This window comes from Mugil cephalus, chromosome 14 (genome assembly GCF_022458985.1).
Source record: "Mugil cephalus isolate CIBA_MC_2020 chromosome 14, CIBA_Mcephalus_1.1, whole genome shotgun sequence".
Classification (NCBI taxonomy): Eukaryota; Metazoa; Chordata; class Actinopteri; order Mugiliformes; family Mugilidae; genus Mugil; species Mugil cephalus.
The window spans coordinates 16,987,065-17,007,166 of record NC_061783.1 but is presented as its reverse complement, the minus strand read 5'-3'; the positions used below and the strand labels follow the sequence as shown (position 1 = coordinate 17,007,166).

Genomic DNA, 20,102 nt, shown 5'->3' with positions numbered 1-20,102 from the left:
CATGACAAATCACGAGGAGAGTTTTCCAACTTTTAATATTCGTCTTTACAAAAGTTGCTCGGTTGTCTCCTCCTCCTCCTCCCGCCGCCATGCTTTGCTGGGTTAGATTAGATTTAAATGAGGAAAAAGTTGGCCGTCCTCTGTGATCCGTCTTGCTCAGTATCTTATTTCCTCCTCATTTTCAGCCTCAATTACTCTGGTCCAACATCAAGTCAGGCTGAATTTAAAGTCACATCAGCACTTAGTCGTGTGTTTATTGGGTTTGCAGATACAGCTGAGGAGTTTCCAAAATGAAATATTCAGCGACGGAGAGATTTGGCATTTTCGAGACACATTAACATTGTTGAATATTTTAAGAGTGGTTTTGAAAAACGCCCGTCGCTGACAATTAAGACGTCCATATTTCTGAACTGCTGACGGGCTCGTTTCAAGTCGCATTTCCCGGAAAACGGATATGAAGTGTTTGTGAAAAAATGAACGTCTTCAGCTTTAGCTTTCTTCAAAGACGCTGAAATTACATTCGGGGAGGCTGACAGTTGGCTCACCCAGTTCTAGCCTGTGTTGTTTTCTGAATTTGTCAACATGCATTATTAATGAGCGCTTTCTCTCCCTTGCGTTTCAGGTATTAAACCGTACCCCAAGTTCACCGCGGTCATCCACGCCGTCTCTCCTCTGGTGTCCCAGTCTCAGCCCATACTCAAGCTCCTGGTGGCCGTGGCCAAGTCCCAGTACTGTGCACAGGTAAATGAATTGTGCGTCCACATATATATGTGTGCGTGTGTGTGTTTACTCTCAAGAATCCTCCGCTGATCTCCACCCAAATTGCGCCGCATTACGTGGCTCATGTGGCCGTTTTCGCAATCGCATTTTCAAACCGGGGCGACGGCGGCTCTCGTCCTCCGCACCCGCGTGTTTGTGTGTTAACTCCGGTGGATTGAATTAGAACGGCAGTTTGTAGCAGCGCCGCATCTGTCTCCATGGCAGCCAAACCCCCTTCAGCACAGCTGGAGATGGCATGTATTGATTCCCCTGCTTGCTCCGTACCAAAGCGGGAAATGAAATGGAATTTGCTCCCCGATGGCTGGTTTATGTGTGTGTGTGTGTGTGTGTGTGTGTGTGTGTGTGTGTGTGTGTGTGTGTGTGTGCGCGCGCGCGTGCGTAAGTGCGTGGGTGTGTGTCTTTGTGTGGTCGTAACACGCGCCCGCACGCACACACACACAGCGTATGATCATGCAACTTTGCGTCTTGCGTAGGAGGGAAGCATTTTCTGTGTTAGTGCAATGCCTGAATATATATATATATATATATATATATATATATGTCCGATCAGCCACAGCAAAAGGGAAACTTTCGGAGCTCAAGTATCAGTGGGATGATCCACAGAGACCCCCTCCCCTCAACCTATAGGACCCAAAGTCGCCCCACTAACAACACACCAGACACCACATTCCACCACCAGAAGGTCCATGTTCATTCTCTGATGAGTCCCTACACAATATTTTGAAGCTGGTCATAATGTTATGCTTGATCGGTGTATAGCCTTTATTGCGGTGCTACAGGCTGCAGTTTGCGGGCTTGTGTTCCTGTAAATCCCTCTTAAAGTATCATTACCGCTGCTCTTTGATGTAAACATTATGAGTCTAAATGTGATATTCATTCCTGCCGCTGTCAATCACAGTAATCACTTCCTGCGAATCCCGTCTGTAATGTAACATTTAGTAGTTCATTAAAACGGTCTTGAGCGGAACATCAAGTCCGTAATTATTGGAGAAGTGGATAGAACCTCACCTTATGTCGGTCTAATTTACACACCAACTCCGAAAAAGATAAGTTCGGAATTAAAGTTTTTGGAAACTCGTGGGATCTTTTTTCCTGCCGACTCAGAGACAACGTACCAACATGATCAAAGCCGTTCACTTTTTTTTTTACGCTAACTGCCTCAGAATAGCAGCAACTAGTCACTCATCAGTGAACGAGCGAGAGTTACACAAAAACCGAATGACACTGAATGCCACACCACACTCGATTCCCACAGTGCATTGCGGCACATTTACTAGTTACTGTCAAGTATTTAATTTAAATATATTTTTATTTTAGTGCGTTAGTTTTTTAAACATAATTCTAAATTTGAATTGATGATGATCCTTTAACATTAAAATAAAATGTATTTAATTTTTTGTCGCTCAAAATATACGTCACAACTGCCGACGTGCGACACCCGCCGGCAGGTCCAGCCCGCTATTTATTGAACTTTTCGACCCCAGGTAAGAGAACCGTGGATAAATCCCTGTTGTGTTACATAAATGCAATTTCGTTTTCTATGTAGTAGTCGTTTCATTTCATAAATGCAACACACCATAGGCCTAGCATAGAGGTGAAAACGACATATGCAGTGTTATCTTCATTTTAGATGTCAAAGGGCTTTTGTGGCTCCCAGTGTTTTCTTTTCTGTGGGAAACGGGCCCAAATGAGTGTTGGGGGTTGCACGAGGACACGTGGCGGCGCCATCTAGCGGTTTTGGAGCCAGAGTTTGATGAGTACGGTACCACGCGGAGCAGCGATACCAGCTTGTGATGTGCAGACTGACAATTCCGATACCAGGTCTCTGTGCTCTAAAATCGATGCTCAAATCAAAATACTTTTGATACTTCAGTCATTTGAGGTAATGTAAGAACACAGTGGAGAGTAACCAAACTCCTGAGTTATGGGAACACAACAAACCTAACACTGAGCAAATTTGACATCTCTGCTCTATTCAAGAATTTTATTATTGAAAATACAGGATCAATTGTTGTCAACAGATTTTTCAACAGCTCCAAACACACTTCAGTCCAAAAACACCTCCAGGCCTGATGCTCATCCTTTTCCTCTGTGTGCTAAAAGCACATCCCATAATTGATACCCCTCCTTCGGCACATTCCCGCGTAACGGCAAGTGGAACGAGGAGCCTCTGCCTCCTTATTATTATTCGTACGGAGGTGCTTTTGTGTTTGCCTTCCTCCGGCTGTGCATGCAGAGTGGAGAGCCAGGTACACAGCCGGGTTGTTTTCTCCCACTCTCGGCGCCACAGAGAAGAGAGCCGCTGAGCTCCGAGTGGATGAGCGGAGGGATATAAATAAATGAATGGGAAGGAGAGAATGAGAGAACACAGAGGGTTGGAGGAGGCTAAATTGGACGGCGAGAAAGCTTTTGAAGCGCATTCTGACACGACGGACCTCCTGCTGCGAGCGTGCTCGCGTGCGAGGGGGGAAGCGCCTCTTCCTGTCGCGGCTGCAGATACACAACCGCTCCTTCGCTGCTCGCCTCCAGTCGTACGCGCACACACACACACACACACACACGGGCACACGTGCACCAGCAGCACCCTGAGAGGGATGACGGAGACGCCATCTGTCTTTCTAATCAAACAGGAATGGAGTGGATTAACACTTTCCTCTGCTGTGCACACAACGCACGCCTATTATCTCGCAATGATGGACACGTTCAGATTTAGCCGTGAATGATTTTTATCCATATTCACCAATAACAGGGAGGCGATTCTGCAACTGATCAAAGCCCTGTGCTGTAGCCCACACGGTACGTCCCGGTAGCTCCTAGTGCATTATTTTACATTTCCAGTCAGGGTGCAGAGTGTGACGTAGTTAATGTCAGAATAATGTGAAACTTTATCGATCCCTGCAGGGAAATTCTTGCGGTTCGGCTCCATCAGTGACGCCACGGCCCCGGCCCCTGCACAGCGGAGCCGGGGCGGATTCATTTACTGGCTCGTTCAAGGACATTTCAGGCAGGGCAGATGTTAGCTGACACACAGCAACTGAACACCGCGGGGCTGGATGCTGATGATGTGTCCCTATCAGTTTACTTTTCACTCTGCTGGGTATCAATCGCCGGCGCAATTCACACAAACGCGGCTTCCAGGCCGCCTTTTAATGTTTTCACTTTCCTCGTTTTAAAGGCGCGGCCTTATAAAAAAAAAATATGAAACCCAGTCAACAACTGATGAGGGGAGCAAATGATGAAAAGCTACAGAGAGGTCAATGCATGGAAATAGACAAAAACAAAAGGGACATTGAAATACATTTCAGTCAATATGCTAAAACCAAAGATGGAAGCATTTAAATTTCTAAAGTAAGGAAAATAATTAGCCAGACTGTTATCAGAATATGAGTCTGTTAAGTCTCAATTATGTTTCAACTGATACAAGAAAACAAAATACTTCTGCTTACAATTGGATGGTCCTCTAACAATTTAGAGCTAAACAAATTCAACTCCAAGGTCTTCAAATTAAGTGGCTGTGTCGCTGATATGCTACGCTCACGCTAACGGCAACAGAGTGAGAGAAGCTGCGATACTTTTGCAGTGGAAGCCATAGCTCCTCCGACACATCCACCAATCGCGTGTGTTTGTTTTAAGGAAGAGAACGTCTGGTTTCCACGCTGGAACTTAAGAGTGAGTCCAGTGGAATCCACCATGGAGGAGCTAGTAGCGCTCCATTCAGTTGCATTTGGAGACACAGGTGGAGGAGGGAGGGGCATGAGAAGGAGTTTCATTGGATGCTAAACTGGTACACGCCCCCTAGTGCAAGACGAGTCATCTGAGCAAGTGACAAACTCTAAAAGTCCACTCATCTGAGGATGGACATGGATCTTCTGGGTGTCCTCAGTTTGGGATCTAGTGAATTTGGGAAAAATGTGCTGCGTCTATTTCCCAGTTGGCTCCACTGCCACACACAGCCTCGAAGACGACATTATTAGCTACCTTCTGTGAGTCACTTAAAGTTAAATGTAGACCGTTAGATACACACATTAGCCTCATGCGATGGACCGATCACGATGTTGAGGTTTAAGGTTAACCTTAAAGCCGACAGTCGTAGAAAAATACGAGGGCGTCGGAGATGGCTACGCGCTGGAAGGCGGTTATATATGAGAGGACCATTTCTGAACTGCACCAATGGCTTTTAGGATTAAAGGGCAGCTTTATCTTTATACACGTATAAACCCATACGTAACGTTAAATGTCACCGCTGATATTAGTAGAATTATGGATAAAGAGAACATTAAGAGCTGGATTAAGTAACCTCCTAAGCTAAAAACACAACAATCTGGGAAACGTCCTCTAAAAACGAAACGTTTTTCAATAATAAAATTCATAATTCAAGGGGTGGAGGTGTCTGGTCTGGTCTGGTCTGGGTGCTACATGTCAGTAAGTAACATCCACATGAATGAATACAGGTCCAAACGTTTCCCAGCAGAACAATGAATTGTCACAAGATGGTGAATGTTATTTACTTCTCTTCTCAGTGGTTTTAATGTTGTGGCTGATCGGACAGAAACGGTCTACTAACAAACCTCATCCTCATCATCAACACACATTCAGGCGTCGCACTTAAATAGAAAATGCTTTGCTTTGTTGTGTAAGTGGAAATAGATGAATGAAATACTTTCTAGTGTTGACCAGTAGAGCTATGTGGTACTTATAGAGACTAATCCACCCTTAACACATCATCTGTTGTGTTTTTTCTTTTTAAAAGACTAAGAAATCCTTCCGTGCCTCATATATAAACCTTTTTCCTCACTCCAGCCTTCGAACACGCCACGTCAACGTGAGATCCAAAGCTCATCAGATCCGCCGCGTCTAGTTAGCGTGGTTTAGTGACGTGTGTCGCCACATCATATCTAAAATTTATGGGGCTGAGACATAAGAACGTTAACGCCGTGTGAGGCCAGACAGGATCGTGTCATGTGCGTGTGTGTTTCTCATCAAATGTTAATGAGGTCGGCTGTTGTACAGCGGCGAATGGGCTGACCCGCGTGTCGCTGAACAGCGGTTCAAGGCGCATGAAACATGACAGAACTGTGGCTGGGAACATGACTTCTTAATGCAGAACATGATCTGATTGGAGGTGGGGCAACGCTGGAATCATATGGGCGGCAAATAGTCGTAGTGAGATGGGAAATCTGATAATTTAATGAGATTGGTTCTGGACGGAAATGTAGAAAACCATTGTGGGACCATAATTGGAAATATTTTATCATTTCAGTTGCCCTTCTGGCTCTTTATTACTCAGTCAGCTTGTAATAAGGTGACATTTGCTGGCTGCCGGGCGCGTAAATGTCACATGTTCGGTGGGAAGCTGTTTTGGTTAGAGGAGGAAATAATAAGAATTAAATTAGATTTGAAGCACAGGCTAAAAAAAAAAACAACAAAACAACAACAACACATTTGTTTGTTCTGTCTTTCAGATCATCGTCCTGTGGAACTGTGACAAACCCCTGCCCGCGAAGCACCGCTGGCCCGCCACCTCCGTGCCCGTCATCGTGATCGAAGGAGAGAATAAGGTCAGCCTCCGCCGCTCGGTTACCTCGCTATCACTTCTAATTACGCGGCTCATCTTCTGTTACTGTACGTTTTGATTCAGTCTGAGAGTTTCTGGGAGTTAACGAGTTTCGATTTGTGCCGCGCTGATTCCATTAAAGAACAATTTGTGTGGTTTTAATTAAAGCTCAGTAATGAGAATAATATACACTGACCAAAAAAAAAAAAAAAAAGAGAGAGAGGCACTGAAAAGGCACAGAGGAAAGATAAGGTGGCAGTAATGGATATTTGGATATATTTAAAGTATTTATTTCATTTTTTTTTTTTTTTCCCAATTTAATCATGGTCAAATATTTAATTAGAAGCTGCACGGTTGTGCTGTAATATACTGTGTAAATGTGCACCATAAATTTAGTGTTCAGACCTTATATTAACATTTGTCCAGAGACGTTATCAGTCAGGTGACATTCAAATCCACGGCAGAATATTGTGCAAACAGCTCTTGTCTCTAAAGGATCTTAAGCTAATGCTGTTTCAGAACCACAAACGCTGCTGTTTGTTGTGTGGGCGCCATGAAATGGAGACATTATACAAGTTGTGGGACACAATAATCAGTTGAAGCACACATTAAATTGTTCATCTCCATTATTAGTTATTTCCAAAACCCACACAAAGCTCGGATTATTACACAAACCTTGGTAGCATCCGCACGTACAACTATGTTACCGCAGTGAAAGAAAACCCTGGAGATAAAGAAGCCAGTCACATCAACATGAACACACGTCCAATAAACTGTTTTATGATAAATTAATTCCTCTCTGTCTACTCATATTTCATTTGTTAATTCTTCATTCAGTTTATTTATTGTTTCATTTATTTCATGACGGCAGTTGTGTCTTTTTTTCAAAACTCTGATAAGGCAGAGGGCCTCGTTTACGCTGCATCACTGTGGGCAGGACGCATTGTGTGTTCACACTGTTGAAATAATGTGGTCGCAAGTGATCCAGGTCACCCGAAAATGTATCCTCAATGAGCCATGGGTGCGTCCACGCCATAGGCCAGAGGTGTCACATGAAGCCCATCAGAGAGTCTAATCTGGCCCGCAGAATGAATTTGCAAAGTGGCAAAATTGCACAATTGCATAGAAGACTGCAGTTTTTCAATGAAAATAACTAATCCCTAATGTGTCCACTGTTTTATGGAGAGAACTGGACCGAACACAACACTGAGACCCAGGACTAATCAGAAGACGGCAATGTGCCCGAATTGCTCTTTTTTTATATGGACGACATGTCCCCACGTCCTTGTATTGGCCAGACTGATGATATTTTTCCAGGGATGTGGGCACGATCTTGCCTCATTGGAACCAGAGTCTGTACGATGTTGATGATCACTCACGTTTTTTTGTTTAATTAACACCTCTATCCCCACCAGACACAAGTAAATGTTGGATTATACGCTGTACTTATTTTTAAAAATAGTTTTTACAACTCTCACGGGTCCACAGGACTGCTTTACAGAGCTGTTGGCATGGCAACTGGTGGTCGCCTTTAGGCCACATCCAGTTGCTATAGCGTCAGATAACTGAAACGAAACTCCTCCAAAAACCTGGCACTTGAACATGCATCAACATTATATTAACCACATAAAATTACAGAAACCATTCATGAAAAAAATATATTTGATGTCTATCTTAGTGTTTTTTTTTTTTTTTCGGCCCATCCACTAACATAGAGGAGGTGGAGCTTATGACGTATACCGCAGCCAGCCACCAGGGGGAGCTGTACTTGCTTTGGCTTCACTTTAGAGAAGCAGTTCTTCACTCAATCTTTATACAGCCTATGGTCCGCATCCTTTTTCAAAGCTGGTCACTTGTGATTGGATGATGTTAATACCAGGTCTGAACAAACGACTCCAGACGACTTCACACTGTCGATCACTTCCTCTGCACGTTAATAATTTGTCCACAAAATCAGAAAGAAAAAATGCCTGAGCCCGATGACGTTCAGTTCACGCAGAGTGAAAGAGAAAAAACATCCTGGAAAACAGATTTCTGTGATTTAACGAACAACAAAAAACAGTTTCTATTGAATTAGCCGAGTAAAGCTACTTCATTTAGTCCTAAATCTTCTTCACTAAGTATTTTCATGCAGAAAGCCGGCGAAGATTTAAATATGACTCAGGGCTTTAAAACGAAAAAAGAAAGGGACGTGCATGGGAGCTGGTACGAGTGGTTGTGAATGGTTATGAGTGGGTGTTCTTTTTTTTTTCTTCTTCTTCTTTTTTTTTTTTTTCATGGGCACATTTTTTTTGGCTTTTCTGAAGTTAAGCCTCTGGCGAGACATAACCCAGAGCGTGCCTCTGTGACATTTACTGTGACAACCTTATTAGTCTTTAACCCTGACGGCGTCGCTGCGTGTCTCTTAACCTCCCCGTGACCTCTGTGTGTACAGGTCAAAGGTCACATTTGCCTGGAAGCACTGATTAGAGATTTTTTTCCCCCAAGTTTTCGACTGTATTCAAGGAAAACATGACGTGTTGCTCATCTATACGTCTAAACGTCGCCGTCCTCTCTCCTTCCCCCCGGGGACTTAACTTCACCTGCCAATCAGGGGAAGTGGTTTTCACATCAGTGTCAGTCACCCGGCGGCGCGCTGGGTTTATGGTTTACCTCTCCCCGTGGCTCTGAGTGGTTTCTCCCAAGCTGTCAATCACAGCGGGAGGCCTCTGTGTGCAGCCGTGTGTCCGTGAAAAGCGAGCAGAACCGGCTTAGCTCGCTGTGTGTGTGTGTGTGTGTGTGTGTGTGTGTGTCCGTGCCAGGCAGCCTGTGGTTTGTTGTGGTTGTGGTGTTTTCTGTGTTTACCGTGGCGAGCCAAGCTGTGTTCCTCCACCCCACAGAGAAAGAGAGAACATTTCTCATCCCTCTCGCCTTTTTCCTGCCTCTTTCTTTCCTATCCCTCTTTGCTATTTCATCCGCTTCCTCTCTCACAGACCACTACTTCTGACCTCGTTTCGCTTTTTTCTACCGCTACTTATTTTTTTTTTTTTGTTGTTGTTGTTGCTTTAACCCTTGTCAAGGCCATCGGCAGGATTGTAGAAATACTGAGGTCATGATTCTGGCTGGTTTTCTTGTGAGCGTTTATGTTTGTGTTTAGTCTCTCTTCTAGTGTCTTTGGACGTCTTTCTCGGGTCAAACAGTCACGTTGTCATCTTGCTGCGGAAAACATCGCCAGTGAAGGCACTTTTGAAGGGCTGTGTTACAAAACTTTAAAAGAAATTAATTGCATTTTTTTTTCTGCTTAGCTTCACCTGTTGCCATGGTGCGTGGAGGAGGAAAAGAAACTGTAGAAAGGTCGAGACTCCAGATAGACACTTAATTAGACCGACTGCTAGTGGCCTTGATCAGGGTCAGATAATAGTGAAATAACAGATGAGAAGCCATTACATTATGACCACTGACAGGAGACACTTTAATCTTTGCCCCTCCCTTCAACCAATAGCACACTCTCAGAAGGCCCATGTCCATTCTCTCGTGATTTACCACAGCTTTGGAAGCACAAGGGAGACTTACGCAGTGTCAGGAAGCTGGTCATAATGTTATGCATGGTCGGTGCATATGCAGAAGCCAATGGGGCATCTGTAAAGTGGGCTTGGTTATCAAAAACTATTTATTTCAGGGTGCATAATGTCCAGTTGTTTTCAATAACCCCTGATGGAAACTATAGATATTTGACCAGAACTATACTTTAGTTGGTTAACAGGTTTGGTTAAAAGTCCCATTAATAATAAAAATTTAAAAAAGACCAAAAACCAACAAGGGTTTGATCTTATGAAAGTAGCCTGTGTAGCTACAGATCTCTGTTGTTGAATAAAATAATGAAAATGTGTTAAAATGAACCACTGAAATGAACATAGAGGCTGAGACGATCCAATTTGCACCATCCCACAGGTGGATTATTCACTCTTTTTTATGCCCTTCAGGTTTTTAAAAGTAAAACAATATATTAGTGATTGTTTTCCAGTTGAAGGCATTGAGTTGTGGACTGAGTGATCGGAGCGCGTTGAGAATAACACCAGTCTGCGTGCCCTCTGTCCTTCCCTCTGTCTCTGGCTCGTTGGCCAAAAAGCTGGTTTATGACTGTTGGCTTAAGCCGTGTGAGAATCCCAGCCGTGTTTAATATGGTCGACACATGCACTGGTGGTCCTCCCTTCGCCTCCCTTCTCCTCTCCTCCTCTGCTGCCGTCCGTTAGAGAGGAGGTGAAGTGCTGGAGGCGGATTCTTGGCATAAGAGCTCACATTCCTGGAGCGCCCCAGGAAGCCCCAGGCTAATACGTCTCACTACTAACGTTACAAACCATCTGGGGGCTGGAAACATCAGCCACTCTTCCTCTCTTTTCGTCACTTTCTCCCTTTCTGTCTGCTCCTCTTCTTCTTCTTCCCGGCTGTTTTTCGCGGCCCCAGGACATCGAGGCCGTGATGATGGTGCCGCTTCTCCTCTTTCCCCCTCCGCTCTCGTTTTCTCTCGGCCTTTCTTGATCTGTAAACGCAGCTGTCACTCACGCACCTCTGCTCTTCAGAGAGCGTGAGCGCCGGTTGAAACTTTCAGAGGCGGCAGCGGCCGTTGCCTCTGGAGTGTTTTCGGAAAGATGAGAAGAAGGAGACGGCTCTTGACCGGACGGGGCCGCTCATCAGACGCCGGGCGACGAAGGGCTAGCAATAAATCAGAGGTGTAGCTGTGAAGCTCTCCGCCTCCCAAAAAAATCAATGTTTTTTACTTTAGCTTTGCATATAGAGTACTAATTTACATTTTTCCAATTTGAGCTATTATACTATCACTGTAAGCACTGGCAGGCTGCCTTTGTTCTGTATTTGTAGCGACAGTTGTGGCTTTAAAGGGGGCAATGACTCTTGAACCACAGTTTTAGTAAAGGCGGTTTCACTATTGCCATCAGATTTATCCACAGAGGTTTATGTTTTCTAGTATTTATGTTATTTGTGCTCTTGCATATTTTAAATGTATTCTTTTAATAACCAGTTACACATTACATAAAATCCAAGATCAGAGTAACTAACTACATATATGTACTGTATAGATTAGGGGCAATGACTTCACGATACGATACGTATCACGATACCCGATTCACGATACGATACATTATTGCGACATTATGATATTGCCATCTATTGCAATATTCTACATAGACTGAGAAATTTTAAAAGCAGCTTAAAATACACGTTGTGTATATGTACATCAGAAGACGGTGATAATTCATTGGACAAATTGAGTAAAAGAACTTAATTAACCAAAATGATCCATTTCCAATTTATTGCACTTGTACAGAAAAACTTGTGGTGACATGACTTTTAAAATCCATATAAAGACATTCAAAACTGATATTGTATCGGATTGTATCGTGATATATTTGCGTATCGATATTCTTATCACCCCTGATGTATATGTATATATCTGAAAATGTTCTAATAATTAAAACGTTTAATTATCAAAGATCCAGTTTTCTTCGTTGTGCAGCCAGTTAAATGTTTAAAAGTTATTAAAACAAGTACTAAACAAGCCCTGTAGTATAAGCTTTTAAACTGGACTGAAAATACCCAAAGTGCTCTTTAACCTTTGGGATTTTAGCTGTTGAAAATAACAATCTGCAAACTATTTTTCACTATATTTCTGCAGCAAAAATGACAAAAATGAGCTGGTTCCAGCCTCTCAGATGTGTTTTTCTCTTGTTTAGATCATTATAAAGTTAAAATAAGGTGTCTTGTAGTCGCCCTGCAGACAGGCCCCAAGAAATCCAAAAAAAAGGAGGAAATTCTGTGCACTCTTTGTACATTTTCAACAGTCTGCCGTAGCCAAAGACTCGGGTCATATCAGAATAGAACTCTGGTAACACTGGGATTTCATTGTGGGTTTTTTCACCAACCACTGCACGCAACTGGATCATCCTAAACCCAAATGAGAGTTCTCCATTTGCTGTAAATAAGATAAACTCCATGACTTCAGTAGGCGGCCGCATTGAACCCCATAAACGATTATGGGATTGTGGGCAGGACAAGTTCGGGACGGCGTCCAAGTTTTTTAAGATCAATTAGTGACATTGTAATTATCTCAAGGGGTTCGTGTCACAGCTCCTCTTTTTAAGCGTGTTGATGCAGCCTCGTGAATTGATGCCCATTGGAAGGTCCTTGGCCATAATGCATCTTATAAATATTTGGCTGTTTTCATTATTTTTTTCCATTTCTTTGGACTGCAAATAAAAGTAATGATCAGCTGCTGCGCTGCCGTGGATAACGAGCTTGGGTTTTTGCCTGGTGTTTGTTTGTAGCTGCCCTCGGCCGTAGGAGTGATGAAGACCTGTTGAGAGTGAGGTCACTGCTGGAGCGCGGCGGGCAGACAATACCAGGTGTTAGCAGAGAAAAGAGGTCAGCGCCGACTTAAACGTAAACGCAGTGGCTTTTCGGTGCAGGTGGTGTTTTGAACGAACATCTCCCCCAGAGGCCTGACCCTCCACGCTGCGCTGAATAACTAAATAACGTGCACGCGTGGGCATGTGAGTGAGGATCTGTGTGGGAGGCTGTTTGAGTTGGAGCGCACATAGTTTATCAACTCTTCTTCAACGAGAAGCTGCTGTTTTCCCCGTCCAAGTGTCTTTCATCCCCGTCTAAATATCCTCAAGATGCTGATCTTTCCATCCACCCACCAGACCACCAGCCACCGCCACCAACACCACTCCGTCTGCGCTTCCAGTAAATATTCAAGCTCCATCATGTATTATACAGTTTTGGTTTCATCCGCCGTTAAATATAAATATTCTGTTTTCTACGGTACAAGAGAGAGTAAATTCGTGCCACATGTAAGACACATGACTCACGCCAAGATTCTGGCTGCGTTTATGTGTTTTTATTGATTTAAAAGAGAAAGATGACCCCGCAGCCGTAATGGAAACTTGTATCAGCACTCTATCACGGTAGAAAACGACAGGGCGCAGCCCGCAGTGAAGTGTGGGATATTGGTTTTTCCTCTTCTTCTCCGCGTGCCGCTGTTTGTCGATGTCACGGCTTGTTGTTTCCCCCCGACTCCCATGAGTTTGTGAGGGATCATTAAAAATTCATGCGGTGGATATTGGAGGCAAGGATGAGTTTTTGTTCTAAAATTTATTTCAAAGGGAAAGTTTCCGTTTAACGGCGGATCTGCTCTCTTATCTTTTGAGCCTCAGGTAGCGACTCACAGGGAGGGGTTTCTGCGTGATCTCGTATTTAAAGCAGCCGATATTTGTTTGATTGACAGGTGATCATGGCTGCTTGTGTTGGTGGGGGGAGGGGAGGATCCTTCCGTGATGTCACTCATATGTTTTCTGAAGAGCAACCTTTGAAGCTAAGCGTGGTGGCTCTGGCAGTCGCCATCTTGGGCTTCACTACATCTTCCTAATTCAAAAGTCGACAAAGAGGTGGAGCTTGAGTCGAGCTGAGGCTGTAAGTGGGACAGCGAGGACGCTCACCTGTCAGTAAAAACAGCCACGTCCTAAACTGGGCATGCCTTTATTACAGTCTTTTCACTGCAATGTTAATACTATGCCAGGGTCTAATTTAGTCCACCATTGTCAACGTTGTGCAAGGTATCTTCTTTCCCTGGCCTTAATGAGGAGTGTGATTTTTCCCCTTTTCTATCAAGTATGGACATTTACAGTGGTTCTTCCTTTTAATTAACACATTTTTTTTTGTTGTGCTTTTCTTTCTCTTTACTGATATGTCCTTTTGTCAGTGTGTTTTTAATGTGTTTTACTGGGTTTTGGTAACCTACTAGCTGTTAGTCACATGGTGTGTGACATAATGGGAAGGCTTCACTAATAACATTTTACGTTGCTCTTGACTTTATTAGACTGTGGAGATTTACAAGTATTTAAAAACAGTTGGTCAAAACCACGGCTCCAGATGTAACGTGAGCTAACTTAACTTTCTAAGCGTTAGCTCACAATGTTAGATTGAAATCCAACAGTTTTCTTATAATTCGTTGTACTTGCTGATGCTTAATTTAATCTTGCATACTTTTGTCCATCGAACAGCACGTTTGAAGAGCTTATGTTCATTGTTCATGGATGTGAACTGCACAGGTTGCTCCTATTTGTCGCTAAATACAACGTCCAACGCTATTATGGTCATTTAAAGATGGACTGATACAAAACAACAGCTCTTATTTGACACATACTGTATGAATACTTTTTAAAAGTTGGCTAGCTTCATAATTAGGGGTTTTTATTATGACGTAAAACCCCTTGATACATTTCTTCTGTAAAGTCGTCCATTTGAACATAAAACATTGGAAACAAGTCACTGTTGCAGCGAGTCTCTAGTGGCCATTTTGGGGTATTGCAGTTTTGGCTTTCCTCGCTTTGTTTCTTCAGACTCGAAGGTTGCTGCTTGATTATCCTCCAACTATGCAGGTCCCCTATGCTATATAAAGCATTTTTTAAGCATCTTTTAGCAATTTTCTGGCCTTCCCGTTGGTGGTCAAAAACATCCTTTTGTAGCTTAAAAGAAAACCTAATCAAAGTTAACAGCTAGCTAACTCGAGAATAAGAAAAGCATATGGCAGGCAAAGAGAGACATAATGCTGCCAGGAGTTGATCTATAAAACACCTTAAGGGAAAAGGAGTGGTGCAGAAAGTGTTAAGAAGTATCTGTTATGTCAAAGTTTATGTTTCTGCTTTCCCTGAGTTGCCAAAGAAATCCTTTACTATTAAAGCCGGTGCAGTGGTGGTTTGGATTTTTCACCTTGAGACCCTGAGGCAAACAGGCTTGAGGGAATGCCTTGCCCAGGAAAAAGTGCAGCGATCTCCAAAGAACATCTGGCTAGGGAGAAAAAAAAAAAACACCTGGGCTTCTTGGAAAAGAAAGGGGATGAATGGATGAATGGATTGAAGTTAAAATCAAACAGTTGTCTGTGTCAGTCAACGCCCCCACACTCTTTGATTGAAGAAAATATATGGTTAAATGAAAAAAAAGGAGCACAGCAAGGGTTCTTATATATTCTTACAGATATTTTTATTGACCTTTATTTGGAGTGTTTTCCAAAGGGTCATAATTCATGCTGTTAGAAGAGGAGAATCCAACTGTTGTCAATCCAATTACGTGGTTTTAACCTGTCTGCTCTGTGTGCCTCCCCCCTCTGCAGGTGATGAGCAGCCGCTTCTTGCCCTATGAGACGATAGTGACCGACGCCGTCCTCAGCCTGGATGAAGACACGGTGCTGTCCACCACAGAGGTATCTTGTAACACAATAAAACTAGTCTTTACTGGTTCGTCTTTCTTTCTGTTTGTCTACGGTGTTTTCACATTAAAATCTCTTAAACTACGCTAACTACCACTGCCAGAGCCTTAATTTCCTCTCCTCTCATCTGCCTTTCTAACTCTTATTTCCTTCTTTTATTCTTTCCGTCGTGTACCTCATGTTTTTAGTTCTTGTAATCACCGTGTACTTCGGTAATCCCCCCCCGATCAAGAGGAGCGCTGTTATGGGTATTTTTGTTCCACGTGCTGTCTGGACTCTTTCTTTTTTTTTTTTTTTTTTTTTTCCAGGGGACACGTTTTGGCACAGCACCATGGGAAGCCAGATGCTGCTTTGAACAGTGTAGAATTAGATCTCATAAAGGATCTGGATGGCAGGGCAGAAGGGAAAATCCATCCCCCTACAAACTGAATCAACCTGTGTTACTTACATGACGACGGTTGCAATCGCAAGCACAAACAATTCCCAAAGTTTTAAATCCCAGGGGAACATGAATGCCAATGCAATTAAGAAAAAAAGCACATCCACCCACCATTTCCTTTCATTCAAACCCTTCAAGTGGCAATTTTGGCCTCTCACCAATGACTAAACCTTGTTTTGTCCTTCTGTTTTCCTGCTCTCCTCCTCCTTTTTCAGCAGTCCTTCTTTTGAATATGACTCACACCTACGTCCTGGTTCAGTTCAAAAGTAGTTTCAACTGTGAAAGTCATTAGAAGGTGCTCTTCTTTTTTCCTCTGGGACTTGTTCCTATGCACACGTTCTGTCAGGAAGAGCAGATGAAAGCAGCATGTGCAGGGTTTTTATGGTGGATATTCCGTTTTTTTTTAAATTCAGTAATGTAAGCACATTCTCAGTGTTGTGTAGCGTGTTAATGTGTGGTGTAATGCAGAGAGGCTTGTTTGAGGAGCCGCTGAGTCCTTTTTGATGTTTTTGTCTAATTATTTGATTGAACGCTTTGATCGTTGCCACAGAAGTTGGCTGCAGGCAGCTGCTTAGGAAAGGCAGCTTTGTGTTTGATGAGGTTTTGCCTCTGTTGTATTTTTCACTTAAGTGTGTTTGAGTGTACCTTTCCTTTGTTAGTGTTCCCTGTAGCCTCTTTCATTCAGTCTTTGAGGGTTTTTTTCTTCTTTTTTTCTAACGTACACAACCAGTTAAAAGTTTGGACACACTTTCTCATTGAATTGAATGAGAAGGTGTGCCTAAACTTTTGACTGGTGGTGTAATATTTAGATAAAGTTTTTGGTTCTTGCTATTCAGGTAAATACCTCTGTATGTTGCAGTGCACCAGACTTCTAAACCTGTTTTCTTTCTGCCCTGGGAGTGTGGCAGTAGCGTTGTGGTTTGCATTCACCAGTGGAGATTGTTTGCCACAGCAGCTTTACAGATGGAGACAGAGAAGCCTACAGCAATTTAAAGTATGGCAAAGAAACTAGGGTTACAGATGTCAGAGAAACTAGGGTTATAAATGTAACCCTGGCTGTCAGGTAAACCAGGGGGGAACCATAGTTGTCAGAGAAACTAAGGTAAAAAATGTAACCCTAGTTTCTCTGACATTTGTAACCCTGGCTTTTCTGCTATACTTGGTAGAGGGACTGCGGTTACAAATGTAACCTGGGTTCTACGAATTCAGAACAAAACCTAGAGAGAGTCCAAAGAAAGTTTATGATGCTCCAAATTTAAAAAAGGCTCTATGTTCAAAGGAAGGATTACAGTCTAGAAAAGAAAGCAATCAACGACAAGGACAAACATTTGTGTTGCTGTGGCTTTTCTTCACTGGAGAAGAGGCTGCAGACATAAAGCATGTTATGCTAATGTGTCAACAGTGTGTGTAATTACTCTCAACACTAAAGGGGAGTTTTATCTGATCTATAAGTCAATTATGCTGATAAATGAGGTCATCAGTTCCAAAATGATGGCTTATTAGAGGTTGATCCTCACGGTTGTTAATAATAAGCGTTATGAATGTGTGTGTCTGTGCGTGCAGGTGGACTTCGCCTTCACGGTGTGGCAGAGCTTTCCAGAGCGAATCGTAGGTTACCCCGCCCGCAGCCACTTCTGGGACAGCAACAAGGAGCGTTGGGGCTACACATCCAAATGGACCAACGATTACTCCATGGTTCTGACCGGAGCCGCCATCTATCACAGGTACCGTAAAAAAAAAAACTAAAGAAAAACTAAAACTCTGAAACTGTTTATCTCCATGTGAAGCAGCTTTTACTATTTTTCTCTCCTGCTTCTTACATCTTTTCTCCTTCTGTTATACCGGGATCAGAGTTTTGCTCTGCTCTGCTCTCCGGTGTTCAGTTGTCTTGCTTTTGATACAAGACTTTGATGCCGTGATCTGTAGATTATGAAAGTCGGTGTGATGTTCGGCGTAGCACAGCCTCGGGAAACCAGTGTTTTGACACCGAGCACGTTTTATCCCAAAAAAAATATGTCAAATCGTCTGCTACACAGCCCTCCATAGTTCCCGCATTTAGTTCAACTACAGACCCTGTCAGCTCCAATATGGCCTCGCTCAGCTGTGATGTGAGCAGTCCATTAAGCTGAAGTCAGCCAATCACCGCAGCCGAACGCTTAATCACTTTCAATAAGTCAGTCGTTCAATCCATCCGAGAACTTGGGCAGTCAGTCATCTGAGCAAGGATGTGGGCTTAACTGTTTCTAATAACATGGTACAACTGAAGTCTGTGGCCTCCTTTGGGCATTTTGAAGCAAACAGTGGAGTCGTTGGCAAATCAAAATAGCTTAATGTGTACGGTTGGTTTAAGTGTAAAATAAATGTAAACTGGAGTATATTACATCCTCCTGCAGCCTAAAGAATGTGTTCAAAACTGCTGCCAAACCAAGCAACATAAGTTTACACAAACATGCATATAGGCTTATCAGCCACAACATTATGAACACTGTCAGGACGAAGTCTTGTGACAACACAATGATTTGCTGGGAAGTTTTTGGACCTGGCATTTGACGTGGATGTTACTCTGACCGGACGAGGCACCCCCACCCACAGGAACAACTCAAAAAACTTGAAAAACAACACAAGGTGTTACCCTGGCCTCCAAATTCATCCCAAACTGATAAATAAAAATATCTTTGGGATTGGATTGGTGCCTAGTGGACATTTCAGGCTCTGGTTGCCAAGGTAAACCTCTTGTACAGTATGTTTCTACCCTAAATGTATACAAGGGAAACAAGCAAAACATAAAAATAGTGCTAGCAAATGGGCAAAAAGGAAAGTACCATACCATTGCGATCACCGTGGGGAATTTGGAGGTAGGAAGCAAAATCATGGATCGTGTTTCCTTGTATTGACTATTTGGGGAACTTAAAGTTGCTCCCGTTGGTACCTAAATTGGTACCCACTCTTGGTACCCCCAATGGTCTTTTTTTTCACCTTTCTAGTTTGTGCATACGTCCCTTAACCCTTTCCCTCGTCTTCCCAGGTACTATCACTACCTGTACACCAACTACTTGCCCACTAGTCTGAAGAGCATGGTGGACCAGTTGGCCAACTGCGAGGACATCTTGATGAACTTCCTGGTCTCTGCCGTCACCAAGCTGCCGCCCATCAAGGTCACACAGAAGAAACAGTACAAGGAGACCATGATGGGACAGGTAAGAGGTTCCAGCCTCCACATCTGGAGCTATTGAAAGGCAAAAAGAACTTAATAAAAAAAGACCTGGTAACAATGAAGCTGAAGTGGTTATATAAGCCTCTCTGAATCCATTCCCCTTTTTATGAAATGTGATTCAAGCTGAAACCAGCAGCGCTGTTTTTTTCCCCTTCCATCATGTCTGTGTCATGGCCTTTCAGCTGGAGCAAACTATTCATGCTGCTCTATGAACAGCATGAATTATTCTCTTAAAAGTCTTCTGGTACGGCTCATGGGTAAACAGGACAAGTCACAAACAGAGCGGAGACAAAAGCACAGAATGTAGTCGTGCCAGTGCCTTACGTCAGGCTTATTATTGTCGGGCTCCAGCCTCCCAAATATAGACCGTGATGCAGCTGATGATTTATTGAGGGACGTTAATGTCAGTAATGCTTTTCTCTTGTCAGCCACGGCTGAATCAGAGAATGCAAATGATTGCCATTGACAGCGTCTTTTGTGTCTCTTTCCCACCAATAATCTAAGACAGTGGCTCCTCTCTCAGTCTGCTGTAAGACCCCAAATCATCTCAATTAAACTAGATTTGAAGTTGTAAAAAGTAAACAAATCTGTTTTTCATACAGCTGAACTTGTTTAAATGTTGAAATACTCGCGGGTGATTGTGCCAAGGTTTTGTTTTTTACTCAGACCTGCAAACGCTGGATGTTTCAACATCATTTGTAGTTAAAACGTTCAACAGTTTGCTTTCATTTGAGCTAATTAAGTTTTTAATTAAGGTTAATTCCTTGTAGCTAATTATTTCAACAGTTTTCATAAATTATATTCAGCTTTTTTTTTCTTTCTTTTTTTTAATTATACTTCAGATCTTCATCGC

General features: G+C 43.1%; 1 protein-coding gene across 1 annotated transcript in view; it reads left to right on the top strand.

The window, feature by feature from the left end:
• Nucleotides 1–20,102, top strand: part of ext1b (exostosin glycosyltransferase 1b) — a 122,308-nt gene that overhangs the window by 97,821 nt on the left and 4,385 nt on the right. Inside the window, exons 6-10 of the mRNA XM_047604385.1 lie at nucleotides 623–741; nucleotides 6,243–6,338; nucleotides 15,501–15,590; nucleotides 17,599–17,759; nucleotides 19,061–19,232. Of these exons, the coding sequence (XP_047460341.1) occupies nucleotides 623–741; nucleotides 6,243–6,338; nucleotides 15,501–15,590; nucleotides 17,599–17,759; nucleotides 19,061–19,232 (638 nt within the window). The remainder of the gene's footprint in view (nucleotides 1–622; nucleotides 742–6,242; nucleotides 6,339–15,500; nucleotides 15,591–17,598; nucleotides 17,760–19,060; nucleotides 19,233–20,102) is intronic.